We start from the raw sequence: 22219 nt of genomic DNA, 5'->3' as shown, positions 1-22219 counted from the left end.
AGTACATACACACATACTTGACCCATATATTTTCCAAGCAGAGTGTTTTTAATTATTATAATAATGGAGAGTTTTGAATAATTTTTTTAAAAAAAACTTCAGATATATATTTTCTACATTTTCCTATTTATCTAACATCTTCAGTTGTCAAAGTCTGCCTTTTAGATCTAAGAAAAAATAAAAATATTTTTTGATAATGACACTTTGCATTAAGTTTACTTTTTAAAAATTAACATTTTCTAAAATTAGCAAAAGATTGGTCTGGATGTACATTATTCTGAAAATGTAGACTTGAAACAGAAGCATAGCATAATCAAAATAATTTGAAGGAAAATAAACTTGTTATATTTATAACAAAAAAAAAAAAAAAAGCATTTTTTAAAAGGGGTCATTTTTAAAATTCGGTGCCATTTGTTGTCCATGTGAAACACATTTTTTTTTACAAGATGTTATAAAGTTTAAATGATTTTTCTTTTTACCATGCTTTTTAGCAGGCAATTTCCAGTGGAGAAACAATAAAATTAAAATAATTCATCTGTTTTTTTTATTTTTTTTCTAATAAAGAAGTTGGGAGGAAACAAAAATTCAGCTGTCCAAATCATAAAACTCAAAATGTTTTTTGCTGCATTAACTTTCCAAAAATTAAAATTTTTATTCTGGCATTTTTTTTATTGTGAAATATATTTTTAATTATGCTATAAAGAAGGTTTTAATAACCTTTTAAGAAGAATTTTTACCAATTAATTAAGAATTTTTACCAATTTTTACCAATTACAGCTGTCCAGACATTAAGTCATGTCTGTTACCATACAATATTTTCAACATTTTAAGCAACAAGATTGAAATTTTGAAATGGCAACACATGTATACCAGTGAAACATGTTCTAAGAAAGAAATGCAAGCAGCCATCTTGAATGTTTGATTGAAGAAGCTGAAGCCTTTTTATAGTAAGTATTTTTATTGCATGTCATGTCTGTTACCTTAATATTTTGTATAAAATATATTTATTTATTTATTCAACTGATTAATTTAGATTTTTAATTTTAATTAAAATATATTTTCATGTTTTTATGGAATTATTTAGTTTCCTTAATTTTTGTACTTTGAAATGTCATGTCTGTTACTCTATATAGTAACAGACATGACAATCTTGGTAACAGACTTGACATGTTTCAAGATTTGAAATATGGTTCAATTTTTGGGTTTGTTTTGTTTAAATTTTAGTTGATATTTTAGGAAGAATTTTTTAAGGGTGGAGGGAAGGGAATAAATGTAAGTTCTTACTTTTTAAAAGTGCATATTTGTTACAGTTTTCATTTTTTCTCTTATCTTCTTTGTTTTTTATTATCACATTGTATTTACTGAATTGATTAATGTTTGCAATGTTATCAAATTATTTGCTTTATTAAACACATACTATATTGGTACAATCCATAAATCTGCACAGTCTTGGAATAAGAATTAAAAATAATTCTGAATTATGCAGGTTTCAATTCATTCTTTTGAACCTCTTAAAACATCATCAGAATATTTGTATATCATGAAATAATTTTAAAATATAAAAATCAACATATTTAATTAAAATATCAATTTTCCTCTTAAAAAATTAGTTAATGAATAATTCAGATTGTTACTGAAGATTGCTATAAATAATGTATTTAAAATAATTAAATAATAATTATTATTATTTTATTTTCTAAGATCATGGTGCTGACACCAGCTGAAAAACAAAAACTACAGAGAGCGTCGTCGATTAAATGCAGAAAAAGAAGATAAAAATAAAAGGAAAGATCGTGAAAGGTAATTAAACTTTTTTTTGTAATTAGTCATTGTATATTTTTTTAATTAAGTTTTATTTTAATAGGATTTTTTTAAAAACAATTTATAAAAGTGTAATAATTTTTATGCTTGTGTATAGTAATGATAATTTTAATAACATTTGTTTATGCTTGTTGTCGGAAACATTTTTATGAGATAGAAAAAACCATTTCCCAAGTGGTTATTTATTACTTTTTTTTCCCCCTTCAGGGGGAGAAAAAGGCTTCCAATAACCGAAATATCTGCTCATGCTCAAAGAGCTCAAAGGAAATACTGGAGAACTGCACAAAGGAAATAAAGCAAGGAAAATTGCAGCTTCTGAAACACCGTGCACAACATCTGATGTAAATTCAGGAACTTCTGCCAAGAAATTAGGAAGAAAACTAGTTCTGCGAAATAGATCTAAATTTGTCAGAGAAAACTTAAAGTTGAGAAATGAAATAAAAAAATTGAAGATTAAGACTGATATGTATAGAAAAAGATGGAGCAGAGCTAAATTAAAGGTTGAAGAACATTCTAGTAGTAACAGCCCAAGATCAAAAGCCAAATGTTCTTTAAAGGAAAGTTTTAATGTACAGTTAACTCCCAGTAAAGCTAAGGTTGTTCGGCAGGTTACTTTGTTTAACGCTTTTAGTTCTTGCCTAAAAAACAAATATGCAAATCGACAAATCACGAAAAAAGATATTTACAAAATTTAATGCTCTATTCATCACTAAAAAAGTACATGCTATTTAGAGCAGGCCAGAAGAGTTATTTTGGTTCCACAATTTATCAAAAACGGAAATCAGACAAAGAAAGCATCAAAATTAAGAGACAGTTACCAAATTCTTTTTGAGAGATGATGTAAGTAAGGCAACAGCAGGAAAAAAGGAAACAATTACACATAAGAAGATAAAAATGCAAAAACGATATCTTTTAGATAGTATGAAAAATCTACACAAAAAATTTGTAAAGGAGAATAAATTTGTAAAAATTTCTTACACTACATTTACGAGATTTAGACCATTTTATGTGATTGCTCCTTCAGTTGATGGACGAAATATATGCTTGTGCATAATCCATGAAAACGCATCCCTAAAAGCTCAAACACTACATCGATTGAAAATTATCAATACTGCAGACCTCAGTGAGCTGATCAAAAATTTACCGTGCAATGAAAATAGCAAATCATGCATGTATAAAATTTGTGAGACATGTAAAGGGAAAGAGGTAGAGACAAACACCCATGATTTAGTTGAGAAGGTAAAATGGCAGATTTGGTCTCAGAAAATTGAAAAGAAAGAAAAAAATAGTGATGGGGATAAAAAACACAGTTATTCGAATAATGTCAAAAGAAACAATGGAGACTACTATTTCAGAATTAACAAAATTGATATGTGGAACAAAACTCTGATATGTGGAAATTAAAAAAACATGTCTTTAATATAAGGCAACAATATACTGCTTACAGAGACTGTAAAGAAAATTTACAACAGAATGAAGCAATGCTTCACATTGATTTTTCTGAAAATTACATGTGCAAACATGCTACAGAAGTGCAGGCATTTCATTTTGGAGGATCGAGAAAGCAGGCAACTCTGCATACTGACGTTTTATATCTAAGAAACCAGCATGAACCAATTTCGTTCTGCACAATCTCCGAATGTTACGACCATGGTCCTGCAGCAATTTGGGCTCACCTTCAACCAATATTCAACGAGCTTAAGAGAATTTCCCCCGAAGTTGAAATCATCCACTTTTTTTCTGATGGCCCTACCACACAATATCGGCAGAAGAAAAATTTCTTCCTTTTGAATGAGCATATAGCAAATAATGGTTATAAGTATGGATCATGGTCTTTTTTTGAGGCTGGTCATGGCAAGGGTGTTGCTGATGGAATAAGGGGAGCCATTAAGAGAGCTGCTGACAAAATAGTTGCACAGGGGACAGATATACCCGATGCAAAAACTGTTTAATGTTTTAATAAATAAAACAAACATTCAGCTTCATTATATCTGTGAAACAGATGTAGAAATGTTTTCAAAAAATAATTCCATCTGATATTCCGGTTTTAAAAGGAACGATGAGCGTTAATCAGATTTTTTCTTTTGGGAACGACTCAATGTTTTTTAGGGATTTAAACTATTCCTGCAGACAGAAAAATGTCTGCGACTGTTTTACAGTAAATGTATTTGCTTTAAAAGAAAATGAACAAGAAAGCACAACCATGACAATAAATAATGCAGAAAATAATTGTAAATCGTTTTCTTCTCCTTTATCCAACAATTTTCAACAAGATATTCAAGAAGGAAGCTTCGTACTTGTAAAATTGGAGGGTAAACGATCGATAAAATATTTCGTTTCAGAAATAATCGACAGCCAGGACAACAATTATACAATTAAGTATTTAAAAAAAGTCAGGAATCATGCAAAGTCCTTTCGAGAGGATGATAAAGAATATAATATTGAAGCAGAAGATATTGTAATGAAACTTCCAAATCCGAATCTAACTGGATGCTCTTTTCGCCAATTACAATATTTGAGGTGGATCTCTCCAAATATGATGTTGAATAAATAGCATTGTAACTCAAGAAAATACTAAAAAATAAAAAATGTACACCTGTTCCAATTCTGTATCTGTGAATTTCAAATATATACATATTTGTTTTTTTTTAATTATTTTATAGTAAAAAGTTATGTACTAAAAGAGAAACATTTTAGCTTAATTCTACCTTTCAAGCTTTACATCAAAATTTGACTCCTGAATTTATGTCATGTCTGTTACTCAGTGTCACGTCTGTTACTTTGTGTCATGTCTCTTACCATATCAAAATTTTCCTTAAAAAGTTTAAATTGACATAATATTGCTACAATTAGAGTTACATATTAATTGACTCTGCCTAGTATATATAAAAATGACAGACATTTTGTATTAATTGTTTTTTATAGTGTTTTATATTTAAAAAAAAATCCTTATAAGAATTCTATGTTAGTAACAGACATGATAAACAAAAGTATAAAAATACCATAAGAAATATTTTTTTATTCGAAAGTCTTTATTATATGGGTAAAATGACTCTATACTTATATTAAATATAGCTTTACATTATTGTACACTGAGCTTAAATACAAAGATTTCAAGAAAAATGTCCAGTAACAGACATGACAATTTTCATCATATCTGACCAAAAAAACATCAATTAAAAATATATAAAAGAAAAAAAAATGTATCAAAAATATTCAAGTAATATACAAAAATAATGTCTGTTTAATAATATTAAAAAAATTTACTAATTAAAATTTTTTTTTATTTTTGTCTTTTCAATTTCCAAATGGCACCGAATTTTGAAAATGACCCAAAGATGAATTTTTACATTTTTGAGTTGTCTGAATTTGAAATATTCTACCAAATTTCTCAACTGATGACAAAATGAAATCCATAGACACCATGATTAAGGGATGGAATTTTTAGTATAGTTCAAGAAATCAGAAAATGAAATTAAAAAAATTATAAAGCATCTTTATTATTAACTAAAATGAACTTAAGAGTCATGCATTAGCAAACACCATGCATTAGCTTATTTTGTCTTTGCACCTTTAAATCGTATTCTAAAGGAAATACTTTTTTTAGATATGCACGCAATTAAAAATTATATTGTCTATATAATAAACCGGATACAAGGAATAAATTGTTAAAATCTAAAATGTCTAAATATTAAAAACAATCGGTTGCAACTATACCAGAGAGCTTTCATTCCATAGAGCTTGAAAGTATAAAACGAATAAATTTTTAAAAATTTATAAAAACAAGAATTATTAGTTTATCTTCACCTTAATATTATCTATTATTTTAAATTTCTACAAAATCAATTATATTTATAACAAAATCTGAGCAAATAAACAATTGAAAAATATGTAAATTCCAAATTTAAAAAACAAAAAGTTTCAGAACACTCCTGAACAATGTAATAGTTCTACAAGGGGAAGAGATATACGAGTGACAAATATACCTGACAATTTCATTCTCATGATATCCAACATTATCATCTTGGTGATCCAAATTTCCAGTATTCCGATTTCCACCATCTTCAGCATCAATATCTAAAAATTTAATATTGTTATAAGCTTAAAATTTTATATTTAGTCAATATTTAAGTTATAATGGTGACACAGTGAGCACTAATTCATTTAAAATTCAATAACAATGAGTTTCATTTTCAGCATAACCTTCATTTTCAACATTTCTTAAAATTAACAGAAAAATAATTTAGATGGATATATCCTTTCTGAAAATGCAGGCATTGATGTAGAAGCATATGGTCAAGAATTTTACTTTTGATTTTTATATAGGGAGCAACAAATAAAATTCAAGATGGTTAGGATGAAAGGCATAAATAACTCGTAAAATTTAGCAATTTTTAATATCTTATTTGCAGCCTTATAAAGCTGAAAGTTAAAGCATTCCAGACTAGATACCAGAAAATTAGCAAAACAGCCAAAAATTAATGACATAAATTTCATGATCTAGTTACATTTCTTAAATCAAAACTTTTAAAACAATAACAGCATTGGAATTGTTCAGACTATAAAAAGTCAGTTTAGCAAAGAAGTTTTTGAAATGTTTCATAATTCGAAAATTTAATAAAACCAGCTTTTTTTAATCCATATACAGAAATAAATTTAAAAATTACAGAAGAACATAATCAAATATTTTCATAAGTTATGGAAGCAAATTTACAAAATGAAGGGGGAAAAAAAATGACAGCTAAAGCATTTTTTCAAAAATGTTTTTTGAAGCTAGAACTAGATGATATATACCATCGTCTTAAAATTTAACACTCAACAAGCAAGGAATCTTTATTCAGTGATCTGCTTTAGAGTTCCGATACTAACTGATTTTAAATTAAAGCGAAGAAAGCACTTTTTTTTATCACAACATTAGCATGTTTAATGCGATACATTCATGAAGCAAAGACATTGTTTTAAATTTTGCTACAATAAAAACTGTTACAAATTGTGTCTAAAGTTAATTTTCTAAAAATCTGTAAATTAAAAAAAAAAAATACATTTGTTAAAACAAAATTAGCATCACTGGAAAGTCATCTTTTTAAACAAGTAAAAACAGCTTTAATGTGACAATAAGCTTTGATGTTACGGCAGAAACACATTGACATTGTTTTCATATTTTTTCAATTAAATTTTTAATAAAAATTTTGAAAAATCCATTCTTGGTAATCTCAAATACTCAAAAAGTAGGTTCCTGTCAAATTCCAAGTTTTTAACTTCAATGGTTTCTGTTGTACGTGGCTATGCATTCAGGACAAACTGCTATACATATCGAAAGACTTCAATGGAAAACACATATACACAAAGAAAAAAAGTCATAAAAAGAGAAAAAGCAAAAATCGTTTTCAAAATGATAGAATCGGTGACCCTTAATAAATAAATTTTGAAACCCCCTCCTTCTTTACAAATTTTAAATACCAGATCTAAAAGAGTTTATATATATAAAATTTGTTAAGATTCGTCAAAAAATAAAAATGTTAAAATGGACACATTTTTCAAAAATTGTTGAAATTCAGGAAAAAACTGAGCCGAAAGCACAAATATTATATGGCATTAATAATACCACATAAAAATTAGAAAAATTCTAAATTTGCCAAAGATGCAAAATTAATTGTGTAATACACTTTCTGAAGTTATTTTAAAAAACTGCCAAAATTTTTATTCAAAATTCTAAAATAATTGCTCTAAGATGCACATTCCCATCCTAAAAGTTGACATGCGCCAAATCTGATAGTTATAAGTAAAATGATCGCGTTTGTAAAGTAACACATATTCACCTTAATTATTAATAGATATAGTATCAATCCCATATTATTCTGCTAATTGCAGAATGCTTACCATTCAATGCATTGTCAATTTCACCATTATCATCTTCAGAGAAAATTTCATCTTGATAACGAAAGATGTCATTCCTCACATAGTACTTCTTAGGAGATTGGGGGACCAAAACAAAGGTCTGCATGAAGCGACGCATTGGTTGTCCATTGTTAGATAACTCACCAGAAACCTAAAAAAATTTTTTTAACAAGAAGATATATAAGCAGACATATTTTAAACAATGCAGTTTATTTCATATAACTGTAGCAAATTTTTTTAGTGTTAACTCAGAACTACTTCAAATTCGGTAACTTGGATAAGCAAAAATATTCAATGAAAAAGAATGATTGTTGAAAAAATCAATCAATTACCTGAACTACAACACCATCCCCAAGAGTTTCTTGACTGTCTACTTGTCGAATCTTAGCATGGCAATCTCTGAAATTTAGCTGCATGATACGATCATGAATATCCTGCAAAAATTTTTTTGCAATATTAAAATCATGAACATCTTGTGCACATGCACAATAACCATAATGAAAACTTTATAATTCTCTGAGCAACAGTAGAGGTTAGAAGCTTAACCTTCAGGTTTCAGAAACTAAACAATGAATGTAACTGCAGGCTCTTAAGAACTCAAAAATGCCTTTTCCCTCTTTTAACTGTGTAGAAAATTACCTCTTTAATTTGGACCATATGCAGTTTTACTGGGTTTCTCTCCCTACCATAGTAAGCAGGCTGGTGAGTTACAATCTCAAACAGAATGCAAGTTACAATCTCGAAGAGAATATACTTTCAAGTTTATTTATATCTTTTTACAGTATGATGTTCCAATAATACAAAAATAATTTATAACATAATCATGTGATAAAACATTGGCTGGAAAATAAAATGTATGATGTGCAAAAAACAATGAATTTATATTTATGTAGCTTGGCCCCTTTACAAAGAAGAAACTTTGGAGCCAAAACGCCTACACTCAACATAAGAATGCTAGTCAATGAAGATATTCATTTGATAAAAATCACAAGGAGGCCTACATATACTATGCATCTACAACAGATACATAACGTACATATTTACATTTTAAAATTATAATACCAATATAAAATAAATATATACTTACAATTTTACAAATGTTGCCTATTATAAAATTTCCCCACATTCAACCTCCCTACTTCGTTAACATTTAACAATACACTAACTTTTTAAAGTTGATTTAAAAATGTAACTAAGCCTCCACTACAGTGAAGTGTGAAAATAATAACTTTCTCGTCATTTTCATTAAAATTATATATTTACTATCAGAAATAAGCTATAATATATAGTTAAAAAATCTAAACAGTCATATCAAACAAATAAAGATAACCAAATATATTGACAAAAAAACTTCCATAAACCTAGAATAAGGGCCAGTTATTTCCAAAAACTCGACCCCCTCCCTCCTCAAAATATTCCTTGAATTGAGATAATCCCCCCCCCATATTATATATAAATAAGTAACCAAAAAATATAAGCATTATGAAATTAAAACCTATTATAGAAACAATCTAAAATTATTTCGGAAACTAAAAAAAAAGTAAACCATTGTATTTAGAGAGTGCAAATGCAGCTACTAACACACAGATGAATCTAGACAATTAGTAATAAAAACCAAGTTAATAAGAATCCGGCATAAAGACTTTCTCAAGACTCACCCTCAAGCAAGAATTCAGAATAAGAGATTTTTTTTCTGCGAGGAATCCAGATTTTTGTCCAACAGTATTATCCCCTTGTGACCCAAAAATCCTCTGAAATTAAGGTCTAAGAGATGCACCAATTTTACAGAAAAGAGACAAAACAATAAATTAAAAGAATATGACCACCAATAAGCAAAAATATAACATAAAACAACATATATAATATGTGCGGTATGAGACGCGTGAGGATAGAACCTGGGACCTTTAGGTTAGCAGTCCAGTAACTAACCGATTTTGCTAAAACAGCTGTTTGGGCAGAAGCGCTGTTACTGGCTTATATACGATACACCACAGTACTCTCCCTCCAGTGAGGCGAAGGGGAGACGAACGATATTGCGTTGAGTGGTGATGTACTGAGTAGTAGCTGTTGTCTTAATGGGCCGTACCCTTATTTGAGTAGCGCCAAGCGTTATGGCGAGAGTTTTTGTGGGTGCCGATGCGCCAAGTGTGTCTGGCGACTTAGGGTTGCTGCGCCACGTGAGTCTGACGACTTTGCTGCGCCAAGTGAGTCTGGCGACTTTGGTTGCGGGTAGATGGCGCCACAACAGCTGTACGATGGTTGAAGGTTCAGCGTCCGAGGTCACCAATGTGCGTTATGAGACGCGTAAGGATAGAACCTGGGACCTTTAGGTTAGCAGTCCAGTAACTAACCGATTTTGCTAAAACAGCTGTTCGGGCAGAAACACTGTTACTGGCTTATATGCAATACAGCACAAATAACTCTCATAACCTATTATGAAAACAAAAAGGAAAAAACATACCAGCAGCAGTTTTTTTTTTTTTTTTTTTTTTTTTTACAAAAAGTGTTTTTTCTTGTTTATTCTAGTTTTCTGCCCTAAACTGTTTCAGCTAATGCCATTCAAGGTAAAAATAATCGGAGGGTCTCAGCACCATCTATTGAGTTAGACTTTCCATTGCATATTAACTATTTATTTTAGGCAAAGGATTAATCCCAAATCATCTTTTTTTATTATTAAAATATTAATATTGCAGTACTTTTCAGGAAATTCATTGTTAGTTAAATTTTTAATGAGATTATTTGTTGCTTCAATACTAACTATTGTTTTGTCATTAGCAATTTCAATTTTTAAATCCAGAAAGGTAGCATCTACGATAAAAGGGATGAATTCAGCTTTGAAATAATGAAACTTTGTAATTATCATTCTAATCTAAACTCTAAAATTTTCCAAAATTTAATTTTCTCACAATTTAACAGTATAAAAAGAGTTTGTAATAACAAAATTTCTTATATTGAAGCAATAAATAATCTCATTAAAAATTTAACTAACAATGAATTTCCCAGAAACTACTAAAATATTAATATTTTAATATAAAATGATTTGGGATTAATCCTTTGCCTAAAATAAAAATAGACTTTCCGTTGCATATTAACTAACTCAATAGATGGTGCCAAGACCCTCCAATTATTTTTACCTTGAATGGCATTAGTAGAAACAGTTTAGGGCGGGAAACAAGAATGAACACCTTTTGTAAAAAAAATTATTTTTTTTTTGTCTTCTGCTGGTATTCTTTCTTTTTTTGTTTTCATAATGGGTTATAAGAGTTATTAAATAGGTTATTTTATGTTATTATAGTTTTGCTTATTGGTGGTCGTATTCTTTTAATTTATTGTTTAGTCTCTTTCCTGTAAAAATGGTGCATCTCTCAGACCTTAATTTCAGGAGATTTTTGGGTCATGAGGGGATAATACTGTTGGACAAAAGTCTAGATTCCACACAGAAAAAATCCCTGCCTCAGGGTGACACTTGAGAAAGTCTTCAGGCCGGATTCTTATTATATTTGGTTTACTTTTGATTCTATTTTCCTAAAGTTTTTATTACTAATTTTTATTATATTATATTATATATATACACACACACACACACACACACAAACAAAAACAGGAAATGAATAAACAAATATATTCCCAATACAAAATATGATCAGTTGAATGTTTGACTATATATATATATATGCTTTCAAATATATAGAATTCATTTATTATACAATAAAATAATGTAGAAATTTTCCTCCAGTAATTTGTTTTTGAACCAGGAAAAACAAATTTCCCATTTGAAGGTTATGGTTCTGCTTGATTTTTACTACCATCTATTAAAAATGAATCAAACCTTTTTCTCCCATTTACAGTTGAATTTTATGGTTTGAGAAACAAGTAAAGTCCATTGCAATGCAAAGATTTAAAAATTGGGAAGGAAAGGAGCTGTAATTAAATACTCAACATAAAAATACATTTTAAAAAAATCATTACAGAGCATTTATATGAAGATACAGAGCCCATTTGTACGCAATATTTCATATCAGTATATAATTTTACTGCAAAATATTATTTATATTCAGCCTCTTAAAAAAAAACAATTTGTCATGAATAAATACCAATATCATTTGAAATTGAGGCATTTTTTCTTACTGGCTTGTATAAAAAATGTTTTAATGATCACATCAGATATCAATAAAATTATTTATTGTTGTACCTTTGTTTTAGTAAAAAAATAAATAAACAAATGTATAACACATATCCAGGATCACAAGAGATAAGAATTTTTTCTATTTGAACAAAGGCCAGATAAACCAAACATTTAGTACAAAATGATCTGCATAAAATAAAATCACTGTAAAATTTGTCATAAAAAAAAAATATTCACACAATAATAAACAGAAACTATGAAAAATTGTCTTACATGCTGTCCAACTACAGGGCGTGTTTCCTGGCCAGGTCTATCAATGCCTCCATGTAGAAAAGAAGAGTCATGGTTGTAGAACCTGAAATTTAAGAATGAATTATTTTTTAAAAATTGTTTTTCACTAGGTCTCACTTTAAAATTTTCATCTAAATTAAAGCTAACCATCTTGTCATTCCATTTTTACTTAAAAATATAATTGCATTCTTTCAACAAAAAATAAACTCTTAAATTCTCAAAAACATATAACTTTAAACTAACTAACAGTGTCAAAGACAAATTGAAAGTATGCAAAGTTATGCAGATCAATTTCGCCCATAGTTGAGTTTTTATCTCCACATCCTGTGCAAACAATGGATTATATTATGCTAATTTGTTATTTATTGACTTTACACCTATCTCATTTATAAATAAGTGAAATGTCTTTTAATACTTTGCCTCAAACCTCAACTTAAACAATTTCATAAATTTGAAATATACAGCGACCATCATTTCTTCCGATTGAATTCCGTTTTTTTTTTTTTTAAATGTATCTGTTTTATAGCACATGGTATAATATGTTCTTAACTGAATGAAAAATTGTTATACTCTTCAAATTAAAATCAATGTAAAACAAAATTTAATGCTCAGAAAATAAAAAAATCCACTTATTGAATTTCAGATATGTTCCAATTATCTAAAACACTTTCCCTTTTCTGCAAATATATTAATCAGCACTCGAAGATGTTTGCCCATCTAGCCTGACTTTTGGCTAACCAATCATATCTCAGAATTGTTTGTCAGATTTACTCATGAAAGATGCAGTACAAAAACACATGTATATTGGGAGAATACTTAAAAATGAAATGATTTGTTTTTTTGTTTATTTACTTCCCCAAACCATATTGTTAATCAACACACAAATCAGAACTAGACAAAAATTCTACTAATAGAAAAAACATTTATAAATAAAATCACTACATCAAAATAAGAAAAATTATTAACTTAACTATATCAAGCTTAACTATATTAAAATAGCATTAACTTTTAACCACCAACTATAGTTAAAAAAATAAACTACATATTGACTGAAGGTTTAACTTGTAACATAACTTGTTTCTCTCCTTTGTATAAAAAGTTTTAGAAGTATAAATTTTTTTTTTAAAAAAAGGATACTTTTCCATTATATTAGCACAGGTGTTAAAGTCGCCAAAAAAGTCTGCTTGGCGAGATCTGCGCCAGTGTAATGGAAAAGTACCAAAAAAGAAAGATACCACGAATTAGTAGATATCAAAAAAATTGCTTTTTTACAATTAAGAGTTTTTTTTTTCAAACTGCAGTTTTTTCCAGTTATATAATTGGATGTATATATTCATAGATAAAATACTTAACACAATAAAATGTGAAGTTGATGCTCATAAAAAGAACTCAAAACTCATTAGACTATTCTATTGGACTGTATTTCACAATAATTAAACTGAGCAGAGCCGATGGTACACACATCTCTTCCTAACTGCTTGGCACTCAACAATGTTATACAACATTTTTTTCCCCCCACAGATGGCACAACGATTTTATACACAGATACAAACTGAGCAATGTAAGGTTTTTAAAATAGTACAAATTATATACATATCAACATTTAAAGATATTCCTGAAGATACAATTAAAATATAATTGCATACACACACAGAAAATATATTTTTAAGTGAAATTCTTAATAGTCATTAATACTGACGAAAAGAGGGCAGGGGAAATACTGGTTATTTCATTCTCAAGTAGTTTCATTTGTAATTTAAATACAAACACCGATAATCTTAAACAATTTATCTAGATATTAAGACATTAAATTAACACTCAAAATTTGTAATTCTCTTGACAGCTTTTCGATTAACCCTTTCAGGGGCGGTGGTCGCAAAAGAGGATACCAATTCAGTAAAAAAAAAAAAAAAAAAAAACAGAAGTGCAAATATTTTTTTCTTCTAATGAATAGATGGCAGCCAAAATAATTTTATATTGTTCTTTTAGTATTAATTTTATGTTTAAAATTCTTTGATTTTTTCATCACCCGATGATTTTTTACAATATACATGAGGTTTTAAATCAAATCTTTTAAAGCTTCTTTAGAGGTATTGGACACGTGAGGATAGAACCTGGGACCTTTGGGTTAGCAGTCCAGTAACTAAACGATTTTGCCAAAACAGCTGTTCGGGTAGAAGCGCTGTTACTGGCTTATATGCAATTCACCACAGTACTCTCCCTCCAGTGAGTCGCAGGGGAGACGAACGATACGGATGTTGAGTGGTGATGTATTTTAGTAGTAGCTGTTGTCTTAATGGGCCTGTACCCTATTTTGAATAGCGCCAAGCGTTATGGCGAGCGATGAACGTTGATATCACGCCAAGTGTTGTGGCGGGCGACGGCGAGCGTGTGTGAGTGGTTGCTGCCGGTAGATGGAGCCACGACAGCTGAACGAAGGATGCGTTTGTTCAGAACCAAGGTCACCAATGTGCATGTTGGGGTTCAAACTCGCAACGTTAGGGTTCCTAGCCGTGTAACAAAGCCACTAGACAAAAGTGTACACTCTTCTCTGGAAGTTGTTAGTTGGCTTATAATGTTACCACCATACTTCTAATTAATTTAAGAATGAAACAAAGTGGTCTATTTCTGGGTGGTCTCCATGGGAAAGCTATGACATTTTTCAGGGAAGGGTGTGATGCAAATTTTGTGTATAATGGGAGAGGGGGCTATATATATATTTTCGCTATATCATTGAATACATTAAACAACTAATGGGAAGTAAATCTTAATGTGCATAAAAATTCAGCTTATAAGAGGCATTTTTGTATGCTTTCCTATTTTGGCATGACTAATAAGTACCTATTTCCTCATATTAAGTATATTATCCTCTTACAAAGCGGGCAATAAGCAGGATTTATCCAATTCGTATTTAATATAGATTTGAGCAGTTCCGTTGTTTAAAAAAATTCTCGAATCTACTTTGAAAAAGCCGACTTTCTCAAATAATAAGCTAACAATTTAAAAAACTCAAGTATGATAGAATAAACACCACCACTTCTTCTGCACATTAAATGATCACACCAGAAAAATGTATCCTAGTATTTCATGCAATTACAAAGTCTCGAGCATGCTCATTAACTGCAATCCGAGATAGAAAAAAAGAATAACTGTCTTACAAATCGAAACAGAATTGATCTTTACAAAAAAAGGGTGGAGTAGAAAAAGGATTACAAATTCGCAAATGGTATTGTTTCATTTTCAGAAGCTACGACTACGATCTTTTATTCTTGAAATCTTCAGAGATTGTCATGTTTTAGATTTCAAAAATAAAATAATTAAGAACTTTAAATTTACTGTATTTTCCAAGTTTTTATGAATATTTTCAAAATTTTCTGTTGACTTTTAATATCCTGTATTTTCCTGATTCTCCCAGTAGTATGGCAACCCTGCAGTATATAGTGTTATAGTATACAATGTATTTTTAATCAAATTACTTTCAAATTTTTATTGAAATTATTTTCTTTATAAAAATCCTAGGTTTAAAATTTTACATTAGAAGTTGAATGTGGAAATTATTATCAACTCTTATGCCTTATTAAATCAATATGTATGCAAGGAGCCCCCCCCCCCAAATCACTTAAAGCAGGAAGTATTCCTGGAAACATTCCACCCTTCCCTTTTCCATTGAGGAAAAGAGCTTGTCTTTTCTTTCAAATGGATACCCAAAGGGTATAAATAATCAATACTATTATTTGAAAGGAAAATAGAAAGCCAGCTTCTAATGACCAGAGCAGCATGAAACCATCAAATCAATGGTTGTGTGAATAATTTATACCTATATTAGATTTGTAAAAATTTCTTTAAATTTGAATTAAATTTAAAAAGAAACAGTTTATGGGAAAAAAAATTTATTTAATTTTTTTTAATTTTTTGAAAATAATTTTATTTAAATTTTTTTTTAAAAAAGAATCTTTTAAGAGTTCTACTTCCTAGCATTTTCTCCTATATAGAATATAATCAAATTATTCAAGCAAATAATAATTATAAATAAATAAAAATAATATAAAAAAAACTTCATCTAATAAATTTATTTTTTCCCCCCAATTTGGAATTCAATATTTTAAAATACTGCATAATGTCCTCATGCAACAACAGAAGTTGAGCAGAAGAATTATAAATTCATCAGCTGTTCAATATATTTTCAGTGCTATTATTTTCCTAGACAAATTGCATACTGGATCTTTGATGTAAGGGGAATGAAAGGAGACTAAGATTTTTCAATACAGGATTACGAGAAGATTTACTTGGGGGGGGGGGAGTGCATTCTTGAAATATAGGAATTCTAATGTATTTTTAAGGTATATTTCTTTACGCTCTCTTGGAAATAATGCCTATAACAATTTTTTCCAGATAAATAGGGAGGCAAGTGAAACTATTTACTAACATGAAATCTTATCATAATTAACACATGATTGTGTAAAGATTACAGTATTGTGTTTAAAGTAGCATAGGATTATATATATTTCAAGATTCTTAGAAAAAATGTACAGTTCAATGAAATAAATTTAAAATTAAACATTAACAAATGAATAAAAAATAATATTTATCTCCAGCTTTCTTTTTTTTAATATCTCTTAACCATCAAGTTTCATTAATTCACTCAAATACTTCCAGTCTGAAGCTCAGGAAATTGAATGGAAATAAAACATTGAAGCTACAAGTAAATTACGCAAGGGAAAAGCCCTTCCTCCTTATTTTATTAATTCCTATTTAGCATACTTTATTTCTTATTCTTGGCTTCTTTCAGGCTGTTTTTACTACCACCTAGGGCCAACAGTCAGATGTAGAAACAGAGGCGAAAAACATTTCTAAGGTAAAAATTGTCTGATTACACATACAGCATAGCAATACATCTCATAACAAATGCATGTATCAATACACATAAAAAATATATTACTGTGCATAAAACATCATGCATGTTTTATCAGAAAGAGCATTGTGGAGAATAGGCACTAAGAAAGGTAAATAAATGACAAGACTAAATATATTGAAGAAAACTAATGAATACCAAAATAAGGCAAGCATTTGATATTTTAAAATGCAACATCCAAAACCATCACTAAGTTTTAAAAATAGTTTGTTTGTTTTATGGAGCAAGGGCCAATACTGGCCAAGCTGTGCCAATTTAAAAATAGTACAAGCATGAACATATATAAGTGAATTGGTAAAGAACAATTTCCAACAAGCAACAATTATTAATTTTTTAAAAGAGAGTATGTAATGTGAAATGAATGCATAAATTAAGCACTTTTTAAGCACCTTAATGAAAAAAATTAATCACTTTCGTACATGCATAAATATGTAAACTCGAGAATTTTCTACTCGCAGAATTTTTTGTCTTATAATAAATTATAGTTTTTATAGAATTTTAAAAAAAAATTGAAATTTTAACTTTTGATTAAAAACAACTTTTTAAATTTTAATCAATGTTTAGATGTTGAATTCAGCCTCGTCTTTAATTTAAATTGACAACATTATCTTCAGCAATAATTACTACAAAGAAACACTGAAAATTTGAATTAAGAGCAAATTGAATACAATTAATATATGTTACAAACATTAACGATTCAAATAATTAGTAAATTCAACAAAAATAGGTTTATAAAACTATTTTCATAAAACATCGGCTAAAAATAAATTGATGCTAACAAAAAAAAAAAAAAACTATAATCAATTATATATTAGTTCAGAAAACTTAATTTATTAATTCTAGATAATGCTGACAGATTTTCTTCAGGATAATTTTTAATTTAAATTAAAATCATAAAAAAGGAAAAATATAATTAAACTTTTATGTCTTAATACACTGTTTCTCTCTCCTAATTTTTAAAATACTCAATTCAAATTTTAATATGAAAATGACAAAATTTCAACAGTATTATTTTGTATGGATAAATTAACCTATGTAATTACATAACTTTTTTAATGTTGTTTTTATATAAAAAATTGATTATATAAGATATTTTCCATTCATATAAATATTTACATTAATAGAAATAATAAGCATAGAAATAAGAACACTATTATTACAGCTAATTTTATATTTTTTTTTAAAAATTCTCATTGACAATTTGAGATTCTACATCTTATAGAAGTATTTTTTTTTCTCTATGCTTCTTTGAGAATGTTTTGCACTTCACTATAAGTAAAAAATCCTTTGTTTCATTAGCTTTTCATGAGAGTTCTTTATTTCTACAGTATACATGGGTTGCTGAATATATTCAAGGGAAAGTCAGTAGCATTAATTTTCTATGGAGGATAAGGTACAACTGCTGTATGCAGTACTTTTCGCTTTGTGTTCACTAAAGGGTTTTTGCATCAGGTTTCTTTATCGGAACTGAATTCGAAACATATGTACTAAGAATTTGCTTCTTTCATTCTAAAAAATGAGTTTACCAAGGAGAGGGGTAAGAATTTATTGATGGAATGCAAGTGGCTAGTATTTTGCTGAAGCTTTAAGAGGACGAAATCCATCAAAATACTATAGAAGGTCAGATTTGAAAGCTGTTAATGGGAAAATCCTTCTATTACTACAGATAAAAGTTACTACAATTAAAATTACTACAGTTACATACAGTTAATGCAAGCTTTGCAAAGTCATCAAAGTAAATGAGAAGTAACAAGCGGCAACTAAATTCACAGAAGACATATTGCATAAATACCTTAAGATGTAAAATTTTAAATTGAATTTCTAACTAAAAGTTTGCAAAATCCCTCCTTAATAAGCCTCTAACATCCAAAAATTGTCAGCTAAATTTCACTTTCCTTATTTCAGTGATGCTCTGTATTAGTCGGGCAAATTTCTATATACAGAGACAGAAAAATGTTGCTGGGATACTACAAAATCGTGTAAAATTTACAAAAAGAGAGAAAAAAAAACCTTTTAAAAATGACATAATCTGAATCGTAAATATTTCTTAAAAACTTTTTTTATCTCTTTTAAATTTTAAATATTGGCAAAATTTTTAAAAAATAAAAACTAATATTCAACAAGATTTAACAAATGATAATTTTCAAGGAATGGGGACATTTATCAAAGTACACCACAAAAGAAATTATTGAAAACTTGCATCTTGAAATTAAAATGTCATCTCACTGGATTTTACGCAGTCGACTAAAGTAATTACAATTGCAATAAATAATCATACAATAAAATCCCTTTCAAAGTAATTCAAAAGATTGCTCAAAACAACATACTAATGAGAATGAAGATTAAATGCATAATAAGACCTCATGGTAATCAGAATAAAAGCAGTTAAGTATCAAATATCTTTCATGCACGCCTTTAGAACTACTTCTCCCATATCTGATTATCTATTTCTTTTATGCCCCATATTGTATTATTTTTCATTGATCGGAGCTCATTTGTGTAGCCTTTAAGAATATATATAGAGTTGAACATAAAAGTTACCAGGCATAACCAAAATAAATTATTCGCTATTTAGAACACTAAACGTAAAAGAAGCTCAAATGTTTTTTGAGTTGCAACCAGTTTGGCATATTTCGTAATAACCATTCCAATAAACGTCAGTACCTATTGTTGAAAAAAGGAGCGAAAAAAGTTCATTAAGCATTTTCTTAACATGAGTTCAAACTCCTGCATCCCTTCACTGAATGCTTTCCTTTCATCAGTTTTCATTTTTGATATATCCATTAAACAAAGATTTATGGCTGTTTTCGATTTATCGTATTCACCATCGCAGAAACAAAAAGGAATATATTCTTTGCACTTCTTAAGAAACGCACTTTTAAGGACCTTTTTCCAAAATTAAACACTGTTTAAGGCCTTTATATGACACTACACACCCTGTAAAATAAAAGCTAAACTGTTTTTATGCTTTTTCTTCAGATTAAATAGTCGATTTTACCAATTTGATTATTATCAAAGTTCATAAGTCCTAAAATGAACCACATTGGCAACAACCATATATAAAAATTCTTTGAATTTATTCATTCAATATATCCAGACAAAGAGAAACTGATTTCTTATAACTTTTCAATTAAAGTAGATAAATAGAATACCTATGTAAATGCAGAGGTGCCTTGTTTAGAAGAGTATAATATTGGCGCACAAATTCACGACCCACACACTGGGGAGTTGGTATTTCCATGACCATGTCTTAAATCTGAAAGAAAATAGATGCTAACCTTATTGAATAAACAAGTAGAGGCAAAAGATATTTTACTGATTTCCAATTTACATCTTGCATTTTATTAAAAAAAAATCAAATTAAATGTTAGAATTCAATTTTCTAATCTGAAATATATAAATGTTTTGAGCTCAATTCATCCATCTTTATATTGTTCCCAATAATTTATTCTTAATTTCGGTAATAAGAATGAACATAAAAGAATTATTTACAATCGCATTAAGTAAATATACAAATAGAATAATGTTCAAGGATAATATTGTAAAATATACTTAAAAATTGGAAAAAGAATGGTACCTGAATAAAATTAATATGCTGAACAGCTACTTTTCTTACATGTTAAAGCTTAACAATAACAGTTTAGCACATAATGTACTCTTTAAGATATTGAGGTGGTACTTTCCCGTTAGCCAGGCGCAAATGTCGCCAATTGTGAACTGTAAGAAATTTGACGGAATTCTACATTATTTGGTGATTTTTCACTTGCGCCTGGCTAATGGAAAATTACTGAAAAAAAGTTAATAAAAATTCATTCTTGAGCACCTAAAATCCAACTACTCATCAAAATTTGAAATTGACACTAAGTGGAATAGATTACTATAGATAGTATTTTGATCAACTTTATAGGTAAATTGTCTGATGTGAATACTTTTTTGAAATTCAGCTTTTTAGATCGATGTTCAAATCAAAACTTCTCTAACTCCTACATTACCTGAACAAAAAAAATGAAGAATATAAATAAAATACCTGCGTTAGGCATTGAAATAAAATACATATCAAATCAATAACAAATCTGTATTTCATTTAGTTGCAAGAAGTATTAAATACAAATATATATTTGTATATGCTAAAAATAAACTTAATTCACAAACCCTACATTAGATCCGAGTTCTATAGACAAAACTTATAGCTTTTCATATTATACCAGCATTTTAGTACATTATCAAAAATTTTTTTACAAAGCTTTAATATTCATAATAAATATATATTTTCTTTAATAGTGAATACTAATCAAGAGTCAATTAGGTTTTCTTTATATTAAATGATGGAAGAGGAAATACCTTTCAGAATATGATAAATTTATATTCTGTACTGCAATCTTCATATTCCATTGCATTCAATCTAAGAACTTCTATCCTATGTATATCTTACAACTAGAACTCTAATGACCTATTTATCATAGTCCAAAAAAATACTTTAATCATTTTTTAATGAATCAATATCAGAAGTTTCCAGGCATGACTCAGGACTATAGTCACCGAGCTTCTTAAGATCATTGTAGTTAATCATCTTTAATTGATTCAATTTTTTGCTAATTAATAGAGCTGTAAAGTGTTATTTGGAAACAGCTGACATTCCATTAACTCAAAGAAAACAAAATATAAAAGAAATGAGTATTAAACAGAGTGTAACAAAGTTTAATCATTGCCAGATGGATAACAGTTATAACTTAACTATTTTATATTAACCATTTAATAAATCAATAATTTGGGCAAATAAGCTGGTCACCAAAGGCAGCTAGTATTATCTATTAACTTTTATTTTTTGCATGGAAAATTCATATCACTCAATTATAAATTCAAAATTTTCCATAAGGTACAGATTTATTTATAAATGAAAATTTATCAGATTTATTATAATCTGACTCTAAGAATATAAAGCAAAAAGTATTATAAATGTTTTATCACTTAAATGCTCAACATACAAGAAAAGGCTATTAATAAATACATCGATAAACTTTCCGCATTTAGCCACTATTCGGCTAAATATTAAGAGTTATAATAAAAGAGAGTTTTCAGAAATCAATTCAAAAACTGTCCAATAACATTTTTTTCTTATGATGTATAGATATATAAATAACATACCAAATTATCATTAAATATTTACTATC

General features: G+C 28.4%; 1 protein-coding gene across 1 annotated transcript in view; it reads right to left on the bottom strand.

The window, feature by feature from the left end:
* Positions 1-22219, bottom strand: part of LOC129955601 (ras GTPase-activating protein-binding protein 2-like) — a 37580-nt gene that overhangs the window by 14387 nt on the left and 974 nt on the right. Inside the window, exons 2-6 of the mRNA XM_056068237.1 lie at positions 20201-20304; positions 12119-12200; positions 8052-8153; positions 7702-7870; positions 5808-5898 (exon numbers count right to left, since the gene is read on the bottom strand). Coding sequence (XP_055924212.1) covers positions 5808-5898; positions 7702-7870; positions 8052-8153; positions 12119-12200; positions 20201-20295 — 539 coding nt within the window. The 5' untranslated portion in view covers positions 20296-20304. The remainder of the gene's footprint in view (positions 1-5807; positions 5899-7701; positions 7871-8051; positions 8154-12118; positions 12201-20200; positions 20305-22219) is intronic.

Source organism: Argiope bruennichi, chromosome 2 (genome assembly GCF_947563725.1).
Source record: "Argiope bruennichi chromosome 2, qqArgBrue1.1, whole genome shotgun sequence".
Lineage (NCBI taxonomy): Eukaryota > Metazoa > Arthropoda > Arachnida > Araneae > Araneidae > Argiope > Argiope bruennichi.
Note: the sequence above shows the minus strand (reverse complement) of the source record. Positions and strands in the feature narration are given on the sequence as shown.